Source organism: Talpa europaea (genome assembly GCF_964194135.1).
Source record: "Talpa europaea genome assembly, chromosome: 9".
In the NCBI taxonomy this organism is placed as follows: domain Eukaryota; kingdom Metazoa; phylum Chordata; class Mammalia; order Eulipotyphla; family Talpidae; genus Talpa; species Talpa europaea.
The window spans coordinates 76,348,846-76,368,260 of NC_140076.1; the positions used below are offsets into that span (position 1 = coordinate 76,348,846).

Consider the following 19,415-nt stretch of genomic DNA (forward strand, 5'->3'; position numbering starts at 1 on the left):
GCAATGGGCAAGACAGGAGAGGTCTGCTGCGCCATGTGGGTCAGCTCCCTGGCTTGGCTCGAACGCAGGCCGTCGCGGTGGGTCTCAATCCCTCTTTTTGTCCAGAATAAAGTTCATAGGGGTATGAGAGACCCTTCAGATGTGGCCTGCCCAGCGCCTGCGTGGGCCCTGCCAGGCCTCCTGCCCCTAAACTGCCTTTGCCTATGGGCACCCAGCGCTTCCCCATAGCTTTACTCCTGGGCAGGCGTAGCCTGAAGCGGCCAAACCCTCTGTCAGCGCTGACAGCTGGTGGTCATGCTCCATAGCCTCTGTAGCCTGTGTCGGCAGGTGAGCCTCCTCCCCTGAAAGACCAGGGTGCCCTGGGGCAGGGCCTACCGCTCCTGTCCCAGGAGAAGCCACAGCTGCAGCTGAGGGCAGAAGGTCAGGACCAGGGAGTGGGGGACAAGGAGACAGGGAGACAATGTCTGGAGTCCTTGGGTAAGCGAGGCCCCTCTCCGAGCATGGGGTGGGGGAGGTGAGGGGGCCTTTCATTTATCCACCCAACTATTCATCTGACTATTGTTTCCAGAGCCTCCCTCCTCCAAGCTGGGCACCCTGCTAGTACTGGGACACAGAGAGGAAGAAAATGGATAAGATCTCTGCCCTTGTGGGGGCTGGGGGTGGGGGACAGACCTTTAGTGGGGAAAGACGGATGACTAAAAGTAAATGCACCACTGAATATATCAACACATACTGTGGCAAATGCTATGAAGGGAAAGAGAAGCAGAGAGAGAGGGTCATGGAGGGGCCTGCAGAATGAAGGGGCAGAGGTGTCGGGAGACCAGGCCCTTGAGAGGACAAGACAGGTGGACCCTGCAGACTTAGTGGGCACAACAGAGGAGAAAGTACTCCGGGCAGAGGGACCACAGGGTTAAGGCCCTGTGGACACTCTGGGGTTGTGCAAAGTCCCCAACCCTGGGTTGTGGACCACTGGGGGCTCAGGGCCCGAAGGTGCAGAGCCTGAGGGCATGGAACATTGTAGGTGCTCTTTAGCTTATTCTAAGAGCAATGAGAAGCTATGGGAGGATTTAAAAGGGGGGTGGGGGTGGGGAGGTATCCCGTTTGTGTTTTCAATAGTTCCCTCTGGCTGTCAGAAGATGGACTAGAGAAAAGATGGAGTGAAGAAAGGGCCAGCAGGAGGCTGGTGAGATGATCTGGGTACAGGAGGAGAGAAATCCAGTGGAAGGGACTGAGGGGGGTGCAATTTGGGGGGAGGAGGATGCAGACTCAGTGATGTATTAGAGGTGAGAGGAGTGAGAAAAATGAAGTTGCCAAGAATGGTTCTTGTGCTCTGGCTGGGGTGGGAGGCAGCTGGTGGTGCTTTGCATAGAAATGGAAAAATGAAGGGCCTCCCTGGTGGTGCAAGGGGTTAAACACCACACTATGAAGCAATCCGCAGCCTCTGCAGCACGAGTTTTAAGTTGATCCCCAGGCCAGAGAGAAACCCACATGGTGCAGCAGACCTCACCTGTCCTACCCGCTGCTCCCCTCAGCAGTAGATTTCAGTCAATCTGCCTGTTCTGTTCCCCGCTCTGTCTCTAGTGAATACTCTCAACCCCCTCCCCCCATCTCTGTCCTGAACCCCAGCTCTTGTATGCATAAATAAATAAATCTTTTTTTAAAAAGTAGAAAAGCGAATCAAACTGGGTTTTCTGTTGTTCTAATCCAGAAGAACCCAAACTCTTGCTTCCTCCTGTTTCTTCAAGGCCTCCACCCTGGCCTCTACCCTATAACCCTTATTTGACTCCAGCTCTGCTGACCCCCTTCCAGGCTGCCAGCTCCCCACCCAGCCTACTTTTTCCATTTAAGTTGACTCCCACACCCATCCCAGAGTCTTTTCCCAGCAGTCCCCTCCCGAGCCCAGGTTCAGAGCTCTAGCTATTGGGGTTGGGGTCTATTTGGACCACCCGCTTCAGCATCTACCATTATTTGCCTCTGGAACAAAGTTGTTAAGGGCAGAGAGAAGAGGACTATCTTTCCCAGGAGATCCCTGAGGGCAGAGACTGGATCTTCCCAGCATAGTAGGGGCTCCTGCAGGTGACTGTAAGGGTGGGGCCTCCCCCTCCCACCCCTGTGTCTCAATGCTTCCCAGCCCCAAGCCTGAGATGACAGGGAAGTTGGTTCAGACCCAGAGATTGGATCAGGGTGAGGCACCTCACTAGCCTAGCCCGGCTATGAGCAAGTCCTCCAGGCTGCCCTCCCACTCCAAGGCTCTGGGTTCCTCTTCCGTTACCCATGCCTGCATTTCTCAGCACTGCATTTGGGAGAGAACACACAAGGACCCCCCCCCTTCCCCACCAGCATCCTGAGGATTTCATGAGATCTCCATGGCAGCGGCAGAATCTGCTCCGGAGTCCAGACTTCTCAGAACCCCACAAACTGGAGGGTAAAACACTGGGGGCAGCAGAGAGACCTGGACCACAGAGACCCTGTCCTGCCAGGGAGAGGGCTGGAGTAAGAAGGGTCAGAGAGGGTAGAAGGGCAAGACAGGAAGGGGGCATGTGTGACTCCCCCAGGGGCTGGGGCTGACACACGGCAGGGGTGCTGATGGTCACTGAGGGAATGTACCAGGGAAACTGAGGCACGCACCCACATATACACACCAAAGAGACAAGAGGAGAGAGAGGAGAGAAAGTTTTAGCAATGTGAAAACCAAGAGATTAGGGACAGCTGAGACCAGAGAGGAGAAAACCCAGAGGGAGCCCAGGATCCAGAGTGCCCCTGTGGCCCCCAGACCTAGAGCCCTCCGTGCCTAAATGTGATAGGAAGAGCCAAGAATCCACATGGGAGGGACTGGCAGAAGTGAGTGGAACCAGGGACAGGAAGAAGGGAGAGAAAGAGAGAGGCAGGAAAAGGGGGAGGAGAGAAAGGGAGAGAGAGGGGGAGAGAGAGAGAAACAGAGGGGGGGGCAGACTGGGTTGGGAGGAGAGGAAAGGCAGGAGACTGGGGTGGGAGACACAGGAGAAAGCCGGGCTACAAGGAGGGAGAGGAATCCAGACTGGAGAGGGCTGAGATTCTTAGGAAGGGGGGAGAAGGGAGAATAAAGGCCCCAAGAGCAGGGGTCAGAGGAGAGGGGGCGTGCTGGTCAGGCCCCCTGACCCTAGGTCCCACAAAGAGCTGCCTAAGGACAGCCTGGGACAAGATGGATAGGACTGGAGCTGCTGAGCCCTTTGTGGCGGGAGATGAAAGGATAGGGCAGGCCTGAGGAGTCCTCCAGGGTCCCCAACCACTTGTTGGCTCCACTGTCCCTCTCATCAGTGACCTTAGGAGCCTTCAAGTGTGGTGGAGGGTGGAGGAGAAGCTGAGGGGGAGGGGAGGGGCTAAGTCCAACCAGGTATTTCTCCTGGCTGGGCCAGTCATACCTGAGAAAGATGGAGGATCTTACTGGAATAGTGGGGGACCTGGGGAGTCCTTCAATCTATATAGAAATGAACAAATGAGATGCAAAGGTAATGCCTCCATAGACCCAGCAGGGGTGGCTGAGACTATTGTCCTAGTGAGGTGGGGGCCTGGTCATGCGCCCCCTGCTTCTGCAGGCCTGCCTCTGCCCTCCTGACCTCCTGGCTTCTCCCTGCCCCTGTCCCCCTTGGCGCTGCCAGTCGAGAAACCTGTTCTGTTCCTTCCCTGGATAAGAATCTCTGGGCTGGGCTCTTCCCAGGCTGTGCCAGAAACCTGGCAGGCCCACAGTACCCCACCCCCAGTCCGTCTGCCTAGATGTCCCCCACTTTAGGCCCACTGAGGCCAGTCCCTTCCTCGCGCCATCTCTCCTCCGTCCTGAATCACCTTCCTAGACCCCTTGGGGGGGGTCTATTCTTAAATCTGCCCTGCTTCAGGGTAAAGTCTTGTTGCTTAAAGGAGAGCACCCTCTTCTTTTTCAACAACACTTGGACCCTCTAGAGGTCCAGCCACCCCCGACCAAAAGAATGGCCTCAAAGGAGGTGGTCAGATGCTCAGGAGGCAGGGTCCCTCCCTTGCTGTTCTGGAAGACAGGCCAGTCCCTCTCCTCCTACCCCCACTTCCATTTCTCACAGGGTAAGGGGGCATTTGCCTGAACCTCCTCTGCCCCCTTCCTGTAGCAGCCCCTGCCCCCTCAGGGCTCTGACAATTGCTCCCCCACAGCAGGGAACCCCAGGCCCAGCTGCTGACTTGGAAGGGGGCAGGGTGAGACAGGGTTGACCCCACTTAACCCCAGCCCAGGGTCTCCTCTGGAACCATCATTCACTTCCCATGACATTTTAGTCCCTTTCTCATCTCTTCGGGCTCCAGCCCCCACCGCTCCAACTAAAAGGGACTTTAAAAGTTCATCTCCTCCATGCTGCTGCCTCCTCCTCAAGTATCTGTCTGACCTCAGCCCCTGCCCAATGCCCCAGAAACCTCAGGGTACTCCTTGCTCCTGTCCTGGCAGCCAGTGGGTTGGCCAGCTTCTCCCAGGATCCAGCCACTTGCAAAGGCACAGGAGATCAAAAAGCAGAGAGGAGGGCACTTCTGGCAGTTGTCAGGGTACTGGGCCTCTTGAGGAGACTGGATGTGGGCCTCAGTTCCCACCCTGGAGGTGAGCAGGTGTGTCAGGCCCAACTGGGATTCCCGCGCTGGTGACTCAGGTTGGAGCAGCCTGGCAGCTGCAAGAGCCTCTGCAACCAGCCCTCCCTCCCGGTGGCCCAAGGTGGAATCTTAGAAGCTGGGAATTCTAGAACCAGAGAGCAGAGACCCAGAAGGAAGGGCCCTCAAGGATCATGCTTCTTCTTTGTTCCTGAGGAAACTGAGGGCCTGGCAGGGGTGTGGCCTGCTTGGGGAAGGGGAGTCTCTCAGGTAGCAGGGAAATCGTTGGCATTGTAGGAGGGGGCTGCTAGGGTTCAGAACAGACCAGCTTGCTCCCAACAGGTGTTTTCTTCTGTTTCTCTTGCTGGGGGTAGGGGCTTTTCAGTGTATTGGGAAACATTAGTCCTTCCCAGTTGATTTTACATCTCCCACATGGAATGGGGGGTTGCAGCACCCCTTGGATAGGTCAGGGTCTTCAGGCTCAAGTAAGAGATCAGGGGTTAAAGTTCCATCAGGAGACCAAGGGCAGGGGACCCTGGACCCAGCCCAGAGCTACTTAGGGAGAGAGATCCAGCCTCCCCTGACCCAGCCTGGGTTGGGGGACACCAGAGATTTCTCAGAGACCCCTCCCAGCCCCCAATCCACCTCAGCTCACCCAGGCATATGCCTGAGTATAAGGAGACCCACGGACCAGTGACATGCGGGCACAGGTGTCATAGTTTTCAGGGGTGCCAACAAAGGCAGGGCGCAGGCCTGGCCCAGCCTTGGTGGATGAGCAGCATTTATTCCCTAAACAAACATCTGTGGTACCTCAGCTATGTGACAGACACTGGCGAGCAGAGCCAGGCAGCCCCTGACACGAGAGCTGTCACCTGTCCTTCCAACCACTAAGGAAATATTTTCTGAGCTCCTGCTATGTGCCAAGCATGAGGTTCCTGCACTGCCCTCCCTGTTTTGTTTTCCAGAAATGGGACCTTCACAGCAAGCTCTGAGGGACTAGGCATGGAGGAGGAACCTCTCTTGCCATTGCCAGCCTCTGCCATTCTCAGGCTGCGCGGGCCTCAGCTCCAGCCCCTTTCCTCACAGCTGTGTTCAGAGGTAAATCTTTCAGTGAAACTTTCCTGCGATTGTCCTTCTGTCATCACAGTCCTTGACTCAGAAATCAGCCAGGGAGTATGGAAACACGGAGGCTAAAAGGTGAGGTCATCCTGTCCAGCTGTCTGTCTCAGAGCAAGAACAAGGGCTACAAGCCAGCTGAGTCTGAGGCTTGACAGAGGAGAGACTACATTTTCCCACAGCCTTGTCTAGTGCCCCCCTTCTCCTTGCCTCCTGTCATCCAGGGAAGTTCTTCTGGAATGCTAACTTAAGTGGTGCTTTCTGCTATAGCTTCAGCTCCTCACAGGGAAGAGCCCAGAGGACAGGCTCTCCTCAGGGGCAGGGAAGGGGGTAGAGTCGGAGCACCCCAGTGGGAAACTTTCTCCACTTCCATCAATTTTTTTTGTTTTTTCTTGTCTCTCATTTCCCTTCCCTCATTCTCTCCCCTTCCCTGCTCTCTCTTCAGCCCCCCACTCGAAGCTCCTGGCTAGGAGCCAGCATTGTTCCTGCCTAGTTCAGGGCTTCCCTCCTCCTTCCCTCCCTGCCCCTTCCCTCCCTGCCCCCTCCAGCTAACCCCCAGGGCACCAGCCTGCCCAGCCCCTGCCCTGCTGTGGCCCAGGCTGGGGTTAGGGCAGGAGCGGACCTTTCTGTCCCCATCCTCTGCTTCCTTCTAGTCCCCATTAATGGCCCCCACCCCAGCTTAGAAGGCTGAGGAGCTTGAGTTACTCGGGGCCCCTGGTTATTTTTAATGCCACCAGCTCAGAAGATAAATATACCTCCCCTCCAGCCAGCTGCCCAGACAGACCAACACTCCCTTCAGACTCCTCCTTCTCCTTCCTAGCAGTCATCTCTCTCCTCAGCCTTGACTCATCTCTAATGGCTTCACCTCACATTCTCTCCTTGAGGGTACCCCTGGACTTCTTGAGGGTACTTCCTGGACTCCCAGCAGGGTACCAGCCCATGTCATGGGAGGGGCAGCCTCTGTGTCCGGCTTTACCTGTGCCTTCTTCGGAAGTCACACCCCTCAAAGGGCCCAGCTGCCTGGCTGGGGCCGGGCAGAGGGACACTGCTACTGGGTGGTCGCCTGCTTGGCTGCAGACTCAGCACTGAGATCCCTCTGGTATTCAGCGAGGCAGCCCACTGCCTCTTCCTCTGCCCTACGCCACGCCACTCTGCTTCCATATGATCCCATGCGGCAGGGAAGTTCTTCCTGGAATTAACTTCCAGGTCTCTTGCTTAAGTCCAAAGAACCCTCTGGGGGTAGTCCAGAGCTGGAACTGCAGGTCTCCAGAGAGGACAGAGAGGGGCCCTGGGATCAAGCTGGACTGTGTTCATTCCTACATTGCTGTCATCCTGGGCACTGAAGACGGCACAGGGTCCTGCAGGTGGGCAAATGACCACTCTGGCATGGGGAGCAGGCCTGGGTGCCAATAATGGGCCGATGGCCCCCTCTGGTGGTGACAGGCTGAAGTACATGGCCACAGGTGATGGCCACCTCCTTGTCCGGGTGACGCCTGGGCTTTGGGGCTCCCCCCACCTCAGACCTGGTTCTGCTTCCTGGATCCACCTAAGAAATGTCTAGGCCCTTTTACTCAAAGTCTATCAGACACTTAATATAACCCTATATTTTTATTTTTGAAATGCTTCATGTACTCTTTTAGGGAAGAACTCTTGTGCAGAGTGGTGTGCCTCTCCATCCCACTTGCTTCTCCTTCTCCCCCCCCCACCCCCAGAGGGAACCACTGTCCTCTCCCTTATTTTTTTAATTTAAAAAAAGCTTTATTTATTTATGCACAGAAGAACTGGGGTACAGGCCAGAGGTGCCAGGGGTGAGAGGAGTCACTAGAGTCAGAGTGGGGAGCAGAACAGGCAGATCTACTGAAATATACTGCTGAGGGGAGCAGCAGGTGAGACAGGCGAGGTCTGCAGTGCCATGTGGGTAACCTCCCTGGCTGGGGATTGAACTTGTCCTGCAGTGGCTGCGGTAGCTTCATAGTGCTGAGACTTAACCCCTTGCACCACCAGGGAGGCCCTGAAGGGCTCTAATTTTGACCAAGGACAAGGTTTCGAGTCCGGAATTGGTCATCTCCTGGCTACCTGTGGCCAAAGGTGCCTCTGAGTGAGGTGACAGGAGAAGCATGAGATGGTGATGAGATTACAGACTTCCCTTTCAGGTCCTCTGTGATGCATCCTCTGACCTCCACACCTTTACCTTCTTTCCCAGGGACAGGGAGGTGCGGACTGAGTCAGAGCTCTGAGTTCAAGTTCTAGCTGTGTGATCTTAGATCAGTTAGCCAACCTCCCTGAATTGTTTCCTCAGGTAGAACAGCATGGAAATAATAATGATGACATTACCTGACTCACAATATAAATCATAGTTCTTCAGTTTCCCAGGGAGTGCAGCTTCCTTGATGCCATAGCGGCCCCTAGAGTCCATGTCTCCTGAAGCCTCTTCTGCTCTCTGCAGGGCGGGGACCGAGCTGAGCTGCTTGAGAGCACCACAGGGAGGTTCCAATTCAGAAGGTCTTCATGAAACTTCATTCCATGCTCCCTGGCCATCTGGCCCACCCTGCACCCACAGAGTGCCTGCTGGTGCCCACAGAGGGCCTGGATTTCCTGTTGCTTGAAATGTCAGTTATCTGTTTAGAATCTGATGAGCACTGGTGTCAGTTCTACCGGACTATGATTGCTGGAGTCCCCCTTTTCCTGCCTGAGGAAAACTTACGCTACACTCTTCTCCAGCATTTTAGATGGCCTCTGTGTCCCCTGACTCCCACAACTCACCACAAGAGGTTTCTAGGAGGAGTTTGCGCCAACTTAATGACAGTCCTCAAAGAAGCTTTATATACACCTCCCACACCTTTTCTTGCTGACACTCAGAATAAACTTATGGGGGGCCTCCCTGGTGCAAGGGGTTAAGACACAACCTATGAAGCTATCCACAGCCACTGCAGCACGAGTTCAATCCCCGGCCAGGGAGCTACCCACATGGCACAGCAGACCTCTCCTGACTTGTCCGCTGCTCCCCTCAGCAGTGTATTTCAGTCAATCTGCCTGTTCTGTTCCCCACTCTGTCTCTGGTGACTCCTCTCACCCCTGGCACCTCTGGCCTGTACCCCAGTTCTTTTTTTTTTTTTTAAGATTTATTTATTTATATATACAAGCACTGGGTACAGTCAGAGGCGCGGGAGGGTGAGAGAATTCACCAGAGCCAGAGCGGAGAGTAGGAGAGTAGAATAGGCAGAGTGACTAAGTACACTGCTGAGGGGAACAGCGGGCAGCAGGAGAGGTCTGCGTGCCATGAGAGGTCTGCGCACCATGTGGGACTCTTGCCAGGCGGCTGGGAATCCAACGGTGCTGCAAAGGCTGCACCTCAACCCAGGGCTCAACCGCTGCACCACTGGGGAGGCCCTGTACCCCAGTTCTTGTATGCATAAATGAATAAATCTTTTTTTTAAAAAAAGAATAAACTTATGGGATTGATACCAAACAGGTAAACTGAGTCTCACTTAGAGAAGTTATGTGACATTCAGGTCATTCAGGCAGAAAGTGTTGCAGTCAGACCCAGTGCTATCCTCAGGAGGCACAGGGCCAAGTGTCTCTCCTCTGAGTGAGAGTGAGGGGTCCAGGAGACAAACTCCCCACCCCACTGAACCTCTCCATGGGACTCCCTAAAGGATCTCAAGGATCTTAGGGGATCTCAAATATTCAGCATCTCTCTCCACACCTGGGAAACAAACGAGGAGGGAGAGGCCCCAAGCCCAATACAAACAGCAGTGGGGGTGAGGGTGGAGAAGTTCAGCATCTGGGTCTGCATAGCCTCAGTGAGTCCCCTCACTGCACACCCACCGACCCCTCCCTGACCTGCATTCCACAGATAAACAGTGAATGCCAAAGCCTAGGTAGCTGGGGACAGGGGTGAGGGTATTATTGGAATGGCCTCCTGGTCATTGGCCTGCTGTACTCAGCACCCAGAAACCCCTTTCCATCCTTTGTGCCCCCAGCTCTCTGTGGACACCATAAGTGCTGATTATAGTAATAATATTATTATATTTATTATCTTTACCTCCACCATGAGCCCCTTCAGGGCTAGGACAGAGGTCTCTCTCTTAGGTGCTGACCATAGACTCAGCTAACACTTGTATAGTTAAGTTGGATTTATATGAGCAGAAATGGCTTCCTCAATGATCCGCTCAGTCTCGTTACCCCGACTCTCCCCCGATCTCACCTCCCCGTTTTTCTGCATGCTGCGAATCCCACCTCCCACGTTACCGTGCGCCACGCAGGAGGACTTTCACCCTCCAGAAGGCCTTCTGCAGGGAGATCTCTGTGCCCTGTGAGCGCTGCTTCCTGAACTGTAGGCGCCTGCAAGGGATGTTTTGAGGATTTTCAGATGATATAAGTAAATTGTCAGAACATGATTTGGCCATCAGGAAGACAACACAGTTGAGCTGGTTGTTTGCCATAATGGAGTTGTTTGCGATAATGGAGTTGTGATAACCGCAGAGGGGCCTCTTCTTTGCGCTCCCTCCTCCCGGCCTGTCAGCCACTAGGGGGCGCCCTCTGCCAAAATTCCCTACGCGGAGGCCAGGATGGAGCCATTTTCCCTGAGAACCGGAGGGCTCTTCAGCTAAAGGGATCGTGTAAACCCAGGTTCTACGGAAGAGCTGAAACGCATGGAAGTGCGTAATCGGGAAAACTTTTCCCCTGATGTTTCGGTTTCCTGATGGAGACTAAGGCCCGGGTGTGGGATGGAGGGGTGCGTGTGTGCGTCCACATACACAAGCGCTCCGCTGTGTCCCCTCACGTCATGCATCTGTTCTTGTTTTCCAGTAATGTCTAACAACACTGCCTCTCAGCAATACTGCCTTCCAGTATTTCAGGAGGGCGAAATTTGCTGTCTGTCCCATCTATGCTTTCAGCAGTCAGGTGAGATTTTCATCGTTGCTCCCATTTTATGGATGTAGAAACTGAGTCTTGGAGAAATTCGGCAACACCTCTCTCGCACGGCTAAGTAAGACCTGCAATGACCGCATAGGCTCGATTTTGTGCATAACGTACTTTTACGAGGAGTCACGCCCTTCCTCACAGCCGCTGTCACAGAAAACCACCACCACAGGATCTGATTTTCTAGACCTGGTTCCTTTGGTTCCACTCCGCATCCCCAGGGCAGCGGAGACAGAGGATGCCGCCCTTTCTCTGAACTTTAAAGGGTTAAGGCCTGGGTCCCGCCCCTTTTCCCGCCGGGCCGGCGGGAGTATGAATAGCCGCGCTCCCACTCCCGACGCGCGTCGCTCCGGCTTCTCCCAGCCCCACCCCGCCACTGTCCCCTTCTTGCCTTTTCTCCCTCCTCCTCAAAGTTTCGAGAGCCGCTGGCTTCTCCCAGCACCCCTGCTTCTTTCCACCCTCGGTGGGTTTGACGAGCAGGATGGAGGGCTGCCTGGGGGAGGAATCTTTTCAGATGTGGGAGCTCAATCGGCGCCTGGAAGCCTACTTGGCCCGGGTCAAGGCGCTAGAGGAGCAGAATGAGCTGCTCAGCGCGGAGCTCGGTGGTCTCCGGGCACAGTCCCGGGACTCCTCCTGGCGAACCCGCGCTGACAACGAGCTAGCAGCCCTGCGGGCCCTAGTTGACCAGCGCTGGCAGGAGAAGCACGCGGCCGAAGTGGCGCGCGACAACCTGGTGGAAGAGGTGGCGGGTGTGGCAGGCCGGTGCCAGCAGCAGCGGCTGGCTCGGGAGCGGCTGGCTGAGGAGGTGGCCCGCAGCCGGCGCGCTGTCGAGGCCGAGAAATGCGCCCAGGTCTGGCTGAGCAACCAGGCGGCGGAACTGGAGCGCGAGCTAGAAGCCCTGCGCGCCGAGCACGAGGAGGAGCGCGCCGGCCTGAACGCGCAGGTTACCTGCGCTCCCCGCGGCCCCGCACCTCCCCGCGCGTGCCCCGCGCGGGCCCCAGAGGTGGAGGAGCTGGCGCGGCAGCTGGGCGAGGCGTGGCGCGGAGCGGTGCGCGGCTATCAGGAGCGCGTGGCGCACTTGGAGACGTCGCTGGGTCAGTCCTGCGAGCGTCTGGGTCAGGCTGTGCAGGGCGCTCGCGAGGGTCGCCTGGAATTGCAGCAGCTCCAGGTGGAGCGCGGTGGCCTTCAGGAGCGCAGGGCAGCGCTGGAGCAGAGGTTGGAGAGTCGATGGCAGGAGCGGCTGCAGGCCACTGAGAAGTTCCAGGTAAGGAGTCAGGGACAGGGCAAGTCAAGGCCTTTGACAGACCCTGTTCACCTCAGAGGTCTTGGGAGAAACCGAGTAGAAAGTGGAGATGGCCATCAAGTCAGGAGCCACTTCCTAGAAAACCCATACCTGGTGCCACAGGCCCTAAACTTTCACAGCTCCATCAAAAGTGGGGTGGGGATGATAGGGGTTCAGAGCTCTTTCAACATAGCCTCTCCCCTCCTCCCAGGGCAGACTGGTCCAAGACCTGTGCTGCAGCTTCCTTACTGGAAGCAGCCTCCTGCCCTTGTGGTTCCTGGCTACTCCCTAGGCTACCCTCTCAGAAGATGCCCTGGACCTCCCCCTCCAAGCTCCCTGACAGTAGAGGGTAAAGGGCCTTGGGTGAGCAGCCACCAGCCTTTCTGTGGTGTCATGGTTTCTCATTTCCCTCCCGGAGCACATTCCAAAGGCTTGGGACAGCTGCTCCCTCTCACACTCTGCAGATGTGACCAGCAGCTGAGAAAACAACCTCCTGCCTCAGCTAGACAGAGGTCTCAACATGGCCACATCCCCTCTCCTCTCAGAGGAGGAAGATTCCAGAACATGTGGGAAGTGGAGGAGGTGGGGGGGCCTGTGGTGAGGAGCAGGAGACAGCAATTGGGACCAGGGCTGTTTGGCTTCCAGTTCTTAGGGCTCCAGGCCTCTTGATTAATCATTTCTCCTTCTGCTTCCACTTGTTTCCCTTTCCTCTCTGTAAGCCATCTCCTCTTGTCCCTTCCCATCCCTTTCATGCGGGAGCTAAATTCTGAGCAGCATGTGCTACCATTTAATCAACACCCTCTGAGGAAGAGCTAGACAGTGGGAGGGGGCCAGAGGGATCAGTGTTCTCTTCTCAAGGTGTCAGAGGGGGTCCTCTGGGCAGGGATTGGGCCAGGGGAGGAAGGAGTCTGCTGTACAGGAGAGGCCCAGCTCCGTCAGGGAGCAGATGCTGCTGCCCTTCACCTCTGGTTTGTCTGCAGCTGACGGTGGAAGCCCTGGAACAGGAGAAACAGGGCCTGCAGAGCCAGATTGCCCAGATCCTGGAAGGTCGGCAGCAGCTGGCACACCTCAAGATGTCTCTTAGCCTGGAGGTGGCCACATACAGGTACGGGTTGACACCCCCTCCTGGGCTCACAGATGCACACATACATGCCTGGGGGTTGCTCCTCAGGAGCATCCTGAAGGAGATGCCCCTGAAGGGGCCAGAGCCACCACTAGACCCCACCGCCAGTAGGTTCTGTGACTTTAAGTGTTTCTCTTCCACACCAGGACATGTCCCTCCTGAGCTTACCTGCTCCCCAAGTGTTCAGGATTGAAAAGTATCCTGTGTCCCAGAAATCCCCCAAGGAGAGGTGATGTTTATGAGTGGCACACCTCAGTAGAGAGGGCTGGAATTGTGTGGGCACCTGCACCCAGACCCTTACCCCAAGGGGCTATAAAGCCCCAGCCCCTGTGTGGGTGCTCACACTGAGGGGGATTGAGCAGCCTCCAAAAGGAGAGCTGCAGGATGAGGCTCAGCACTGACTTGCCAGCCCACTGGGTCCAAGTCTCTGTGTCTGGAGGGTGGGAGATGGGCTGGGGGACGTCCAGGGTCCTTCCATCCTGAAGGCTATGGGCCCTGGCTCCTTTTGAGCCTTAGCACCCTTGACACTGCCCAGCCCTCCCACTGACCCCAGTCCCTGCGCCTGAGCTGGAGGAGGCACTGCTTCTCAGGCTGCGGGATTTGGGCAAACCCACTCTCTTCTGGAAAACTGCCTGATTGGCTGAGTTTCCAGTGATGAAGCCTAAGGAAGGGGCTTTGCCACTTTGAAGAGCTGTGTACTCCAAGCTCACAGGGCAGGGAATAGGCTCTGAGGATGGTGGCCCCACAATCCACAGGCAAACAAAGGTGGGGGCCATTTGTTTTGGTTCAAGAGGACCCAGAGAAGGGTCAGTAAGGCCCTGGGGAGGGTAAGGAAGGGGGAGGCCCCACGGAGCACAGGGCTCAGGGTATGATACTGCCTTGGGGGCAGAGTGAGACCAGAAAATACTAACCAGACTCAATGGATGTTCAGCCTAACTCACTTACTGGACCCTTAAGTGCCCCCCCCCCCGTCACCCCCCCACACACACCTTGGTGGATTTCCTCCTTAGTCTCTGTGAGGCACTGAGGCTGGGGAATGGACGCAAAGACCTCCATTGCCCTGAAATGTTTGGGATTCCAAGATGAGGGCCCTGACCTCCAAGCAAACCACTGAGGTGAGGGGCCTGGGTAGGCTTTTCTGCTTATTTTGGAGGCACCAGAAGGATTTGGAGAAAGGCAGTGGAATTCGCTTGCTTTTGTCCATGACCAGTGCTGGGGCCCCCGGGGGAGGAGGAGGAGGGGGCCTATTTCCTGGGAACAGCCTGAGAATTCCCACTTTGCCTGGAAGCCCCCTACTCAGACCCTCCAGATGGCAGGTGGACAAAGGCACCAATTAGCATGAGAATAGACCCCCCACAGGAAGGATGAGGTCATTGGCCTGGGGTGAGGAGGAGGAGACTGTCTCAGTGAAGTGTGGGTGTGTGCACATTGTGTCCACTGTGTGGGAATCCGCTCTGTGTCTGTGAGCCCAGCTGTGTGTCCCAAATACGTGTGACTCTGTGTGATCAGGCATGTGGAAGCTGTGTGTGTGCTGTGTTCTGTTGTGCGCACAGCAGTGTAATGTGGACTGCGTTTTGTGATAGTGGTGAAAATGAAGGGGAAACTGCAGTGCCGGGGATATACCAGTGTGGCTGGGAGTCACCCTCCATCCCATGACTCCCCAAATCCCCAGGGCTTGCCTACAGACCTGTGGGGAGAAGACCGACCCAGTTTTTCCTCCCCTATCCCCAGGACCCTCCTAGAGGCTGAGAACTCCAGGCTGCAGACACCTGGCAGCAGTTCCAAGGCTTCCATCGGCATCCAGGGTAAGAGGAGGCCAGGTTCACCCAGCTTACCCTCTTTACTCCTCATGCCCCAGAGCTACTCCTTCCCTTGCCCGCCTGCCCCCCCACCCCATCTCAGTTTAAGTTTTCACTCCATGGCCCCCAAGGAATGAGCATACTCTAAGCACAGTCAGTGGGAAGCCAGAGCGGAACCCAGGGGCAGGCAGCTCAGAGGTACCCTCACCACCACCTAAGCCCCCATTCCTGCCAGCACATACTGACATCATTTCTTCCCCTCTGCCCTTCTAGACCCTAAAATGGAGCTGCATTTCCCTGGGACACCAGAGGGCCGGCGTCTTGGACCGTTGCTCTCTGTCCTGAGTCCTGCTGCCCTCTCCCCACCCTTGCCTGATACCCTTGAGACACCTATGCCAGCCTTTCTGAAGAGCCAGGGATTCCTCCAGGCCCGTATCCCCACCTTAGCCAGCACTCCCATCCCACCCACACCTCAGGCTCCCTGTCCTGCTACAGATGCAGAGACCAGAGCCCAGGATGCCCCCCTGTCCCTGCTGCAGCCACAAGCTGGGAGACAGCAGGCTCCAGAGGCCATGTGGGCAGAAGCTAAGGTGGCCACCCCTGCCAGCATTCTCCCAGAACCAGGGGATCCTGGGACCAATCAGCAAGAGGCCAGTACAGGCCAGTCCCCTGAGGATCATGCCTCCTTGGCCCCATCGCTCAGCCCAGACCACCCCAGTTTAGAGGCAAAACTCAGTGGGTCTGTAGTTTCCAGCAGATTCCAGGAGGAAGGTGAAGGGCAAATCTGCAAGCTGGCAGAGAACAACAAAGCTACAGAGATCAAAGCAGTAAGCAGCTTACAGCAGGAAACATGGCAAAAAGAGGGGGATCTTGTCACAAAGGAACTCCAGGACTCCCAGGGTTCTTTGGAAAAAGAAACTTCAAAGTCTCTGAAAGAGGAGATTCAAGATCCACTGATGTCTCTGGAAAAACAGAGCCAGGAAACACAGAGATTGGTAGAGGAGAATCAAGAATCTGTGAGCTTTTTGGAAGAAGAGAACTTAGAGACACTAAAAAGTCTAAATAAGGAGAATCTGGAGCTATTGAAGTCCTTAGAAGAAAAGGATATAGAAATAGTGAGACCTGTAGAAAAAGAGACTGTAGAACTACGTAAACCTATAGGGAAAGAGGACCCACAGCCATTGCAATCTCCAGAAAAAGAGAACCAACAATTAATGAGGTCTCTTGAGGGTAATGTAGAGATATGTTTATATCCAGAAAAGGAAAATAATAATTTGGTGAGCTCTCTGGAAGAAGACTTTGAGTCACTGAGTTCTAGAAAAGGAGCCCTAGAAAAAGATGATCAGAATGCCTTGAGACCTGAAGTAGAGAACCAGGATACATCAATACCTATAGCAAAAGAGAATCATGAGTCTCTGATGTCTCTAAAAGATGAGAATCAAGAGACCTTGAGACCTCCACAAAAAGAGAATCAGGAGCCACTGAGGTCTCTAGAAGAAGAGAAACAGGAAACATGGGGACTTCTTGAAGAAGAGACTCAGCAGCCACTGAGGTCTCTAGAAGAAGAGCAGATAGCACAGAGACCAGAGCCACTGGAATCTCTTGAAAAATACCAGGAAATGTTTAGACCTCCTGAAAAAGAAAATCAAGAGCTAAGGTTCCCAAAAGAAGAGAGTGTAGAGGAGGTGAGATCTTTAGAAACAGAGAATCTAGAACCATTAAAGGCTGTAGAAGAATACCCAGAAATGTTGACATCTCTAGAAACTCAAGAGCCAGTGTGGTCTGGAGAAGGAATGAATGAAAGGAAAATTAAACCTCTAGAAAAGGAAACTCAAGAACCACTAAGGTCTGTAGAAGAGAACCAGGAGACATTGAGACCTCTAGAAAAGCAGGACCAAGACTCACTGAGATCTCTGGGAGAATGGAATCTAGAGAACTTGAGATCTCCAGAAGACCTAGACAAGGGAAGTCAAGAGTACCTGGGAGAGGAAGGGAAGCTGGAGATGGAAGAGAATCAAGAGTTGCTGAGGTCTATGGAGGAGGAGGGACAGGACCTGCCCCTTTCAGCAAGTAGACAGCGGTGGGAAAATGTGGTGGTGGGAGACCAAGAGCAAGATCAGGAAATACCCCCTGGGGAGGTTGGAGTGGATCATGAGGATGAGGCAGAGCTGGCCCTTAGGGAGTTGGATGGCTTTGCTGGGAAGGAGGCATCTCTAGAGCAGGGAGAGGAGCCACTGACCGCCACAGGAGAGGCCTGGAACACAGATGAGCATCCAGGGAACCAGGGGCCCAAAGACTGGGTCCCAGGCAAGGGTGCCAGTGAGGAGGAAAGTGCCAAAGGCTCCCAGGACCTTGAAGAGCAGGTGGGGGCCCTAGATCTCAGCGTTCCTCTGGGCATGTCAGAGGTGATGGGGCTGGTATTGGAAGATGAGGACAGGGATGCAGCCCTAGGGGGTGGCATGGATTCCCCACAGGTTACCTTGGGGTCAGAGACAGCAATGGGGGAATCTGCTGCTGTAGGTACAGAGCAGGGACAGGAGCAGGGAGCTGGAGGCCTGGAGGGCACAGACCAACTGGTCAGAGAGGAGGTGATGGAGCCACCCTTGGGCGAGGAAGGTTTAGAGGCAAAAAGGGAGGAAGATTTGAAAGGACCCAGAAAGGCCCTAGAGGAGGCAGTTGCTCTGGAGCCAGAAGTCTCTCCATTTTCCAGGGTCTGGGAGGAATTGGAACCTGAGTCCCCCCGGAGAGCAGAGGCAGTGTTCTCTGCTGAGACTTTATGCCAGGAGGGTTGTGATGCCCCTCAACCAAGGCCCCTGGGGCCAGAGGAAACTGAGGCAGATGAACAACCAGGGACGCAGTCCACCAGCCCAAGGTGCGAGGAGCCCTGGTCTCCTACCCCAATCCCTGAAGATGCCCTGGAGCTGCAGCCCCTGGCTGAGGGGAGCCAGGAGGCTAGTTGGGGACTGGGGGGCAGGGCTGAGGCTCTGGCAAAGGTGGAGGGTGAGCAAGAGGAGCTAGGCTGTGGGGAAGGTCCTTGTCCCGAGGACCTTCAGGACAAGGTGGGGGAGAGCAGAGAGGAGAGTGAGGCTGAGGTTGATGAGCTAGGGGAGACTCTCCCGGACTCCACTCCCCTGGGGCTCTACCTCAGCTCCCCAACCTCCCTCAGATGGGGCCTGGCTGGAGTGCAGAGGCCCTCCCCTCAAGGGGAGGCTGGAAAAGAAGGCTGGGATCCTGCTGGCCTTACCTCAGGGGATCTTGGGGCCCTACATCCAGGGGAGGAAGAGAAGGAAGAGTTGGAAGAGGAGGAGAAAGCCGGAGAGGAGGAGAAGGGGGAGGATGAGGAGGGGGAGGACGGGGAGGAGGAGGAGGACGGGGCAGACGGGGAGAAGGGAGCTGAAGAGGCAGAAGGTGGCCGTGACTCTGATCTGTCAGAGGAATTTGAGGAACTGGCCACTGAGGCTACTCTCCTTCCGGGGGTCCCCAGGGAGGTGGTGGGCCCTCTGGGTCTGGCGCCCCAGCCCCCGCTGGAGCCTGCAGCTTGGGATGGGGATGGCGAGTCGGATGGGTTTGCTGATGAGGAGGAGAGTGGGGAGGAGGGAGAGGAAGAGGCTAGAAGGGAGCCAGGGGCTGGGTGGTGGGGTCCAGAGTCTTCTGTGGGAGACCATCTGCAGAGAGGGGCCCTTCCGCTGTCTGAGGCCGTGGAGGTCAGTGTCCCCGGGGATGAGGGCTTGAGGGGTGCGGTGGCCAATCTCCCTGTGACTTTCCTGGAATCAGAGTCCCAGGACAGCACTGACCCCTCTGGCTCAGGGGAGGAGTCGGGTGCTACCCCCTCAGAGGGGAAGGACCGAGCCCCTGGCCCCCTGGAGCCCCTCAGTGGGGTGGAGGACCTGGGCCTGGAGGGAGGGGATGCCCTCAGTGTCAATGGCCAGGGCCCCAGCTTGAAGGAGGAGTTGGAGCATGTGAATGGTGGGGTGGTGAATGGCCTAGAGCAGTCCGAGGGAGTAGGGCAGGGGAAGCTGGGGAGCCTTGAGTGCGACAGAGGGAGCCCCTTGGAAGAGGAGGAGGGAAGTGCCCTGAAGACCCCTTGGGCAGGGGCTCCTCTTCACCTGGGCCCGGGCCAGTTCCTGAGGTTCACCCAGCAGGAAGGAGATGGGGATTCCTGGTCCTCGGGGGAGGACTAGAGAAAGAGCTATCCCTGCACTAAGTATGTGTGGGTGTTCCAAGCCCCCTCCCTGCTCAGAGGCAGCATCTTTAATTTATGAGCTCTTGTCCTGTGGCTTCTGTGAGAAGCCTGGCTGGCCAAGGTGAAGTGTGGTGTAACCAAGGGGCCCATGCCAAGAATAGAGGTTCCAGGAGTGAAAGCCAGCCCCTTGGGCCCTGCAGAGGGGGGCGCCCTGCCCACACCATCCCACAGGCTTTATAGTACTGAATCTTTAGTACTAGGCCCCTCTTCCTTGCACTCCTTCCTTACCAACCTGTCCCATCAGCTAGAAAAGGCCTAAGTGTGTGGCTCCTCAGAGTGGAGGAGCTCAACAGCCTACCCCTCCTAGAGGCACCTCTGTAGGGTGTCTGACTGGTGGCTTGACAGGGT

At 55.8% G+C, this 19,415-nt stretch overlaps 1 protein-coding gene across 1 annotated transcript; it reads left to right on the top strand.

Moving 5' to 3' along the window:
- The first annotated feature begins 11,086 nt into the window (after positions 1 to 11,086).
- On the top strand, positions 11,087 to 19,115 carry NES (nestin). The gene is made up of 4 exons (XM_084242222.1): positions 11,087 to 11,884; positions 12,883 to 13,007; positions 14,757 to 14,830; positions 15,098 to 19,115. The coding sequence occupies exons 1-4, from the start codon at positions 11,102 to 11,104 to the stop codon at positions 19,003 to 19,005; spliced, it is 4,890 nt and encodes a 1,629-aa protein (XP_084098348.1). The 5' UTR covers positions 11,087 to 11,101; the 3' UTR covers positions 19,006 to 19,115.
- Positions 19,116 to 19,415: the final 300 nt, after the last annotated feature.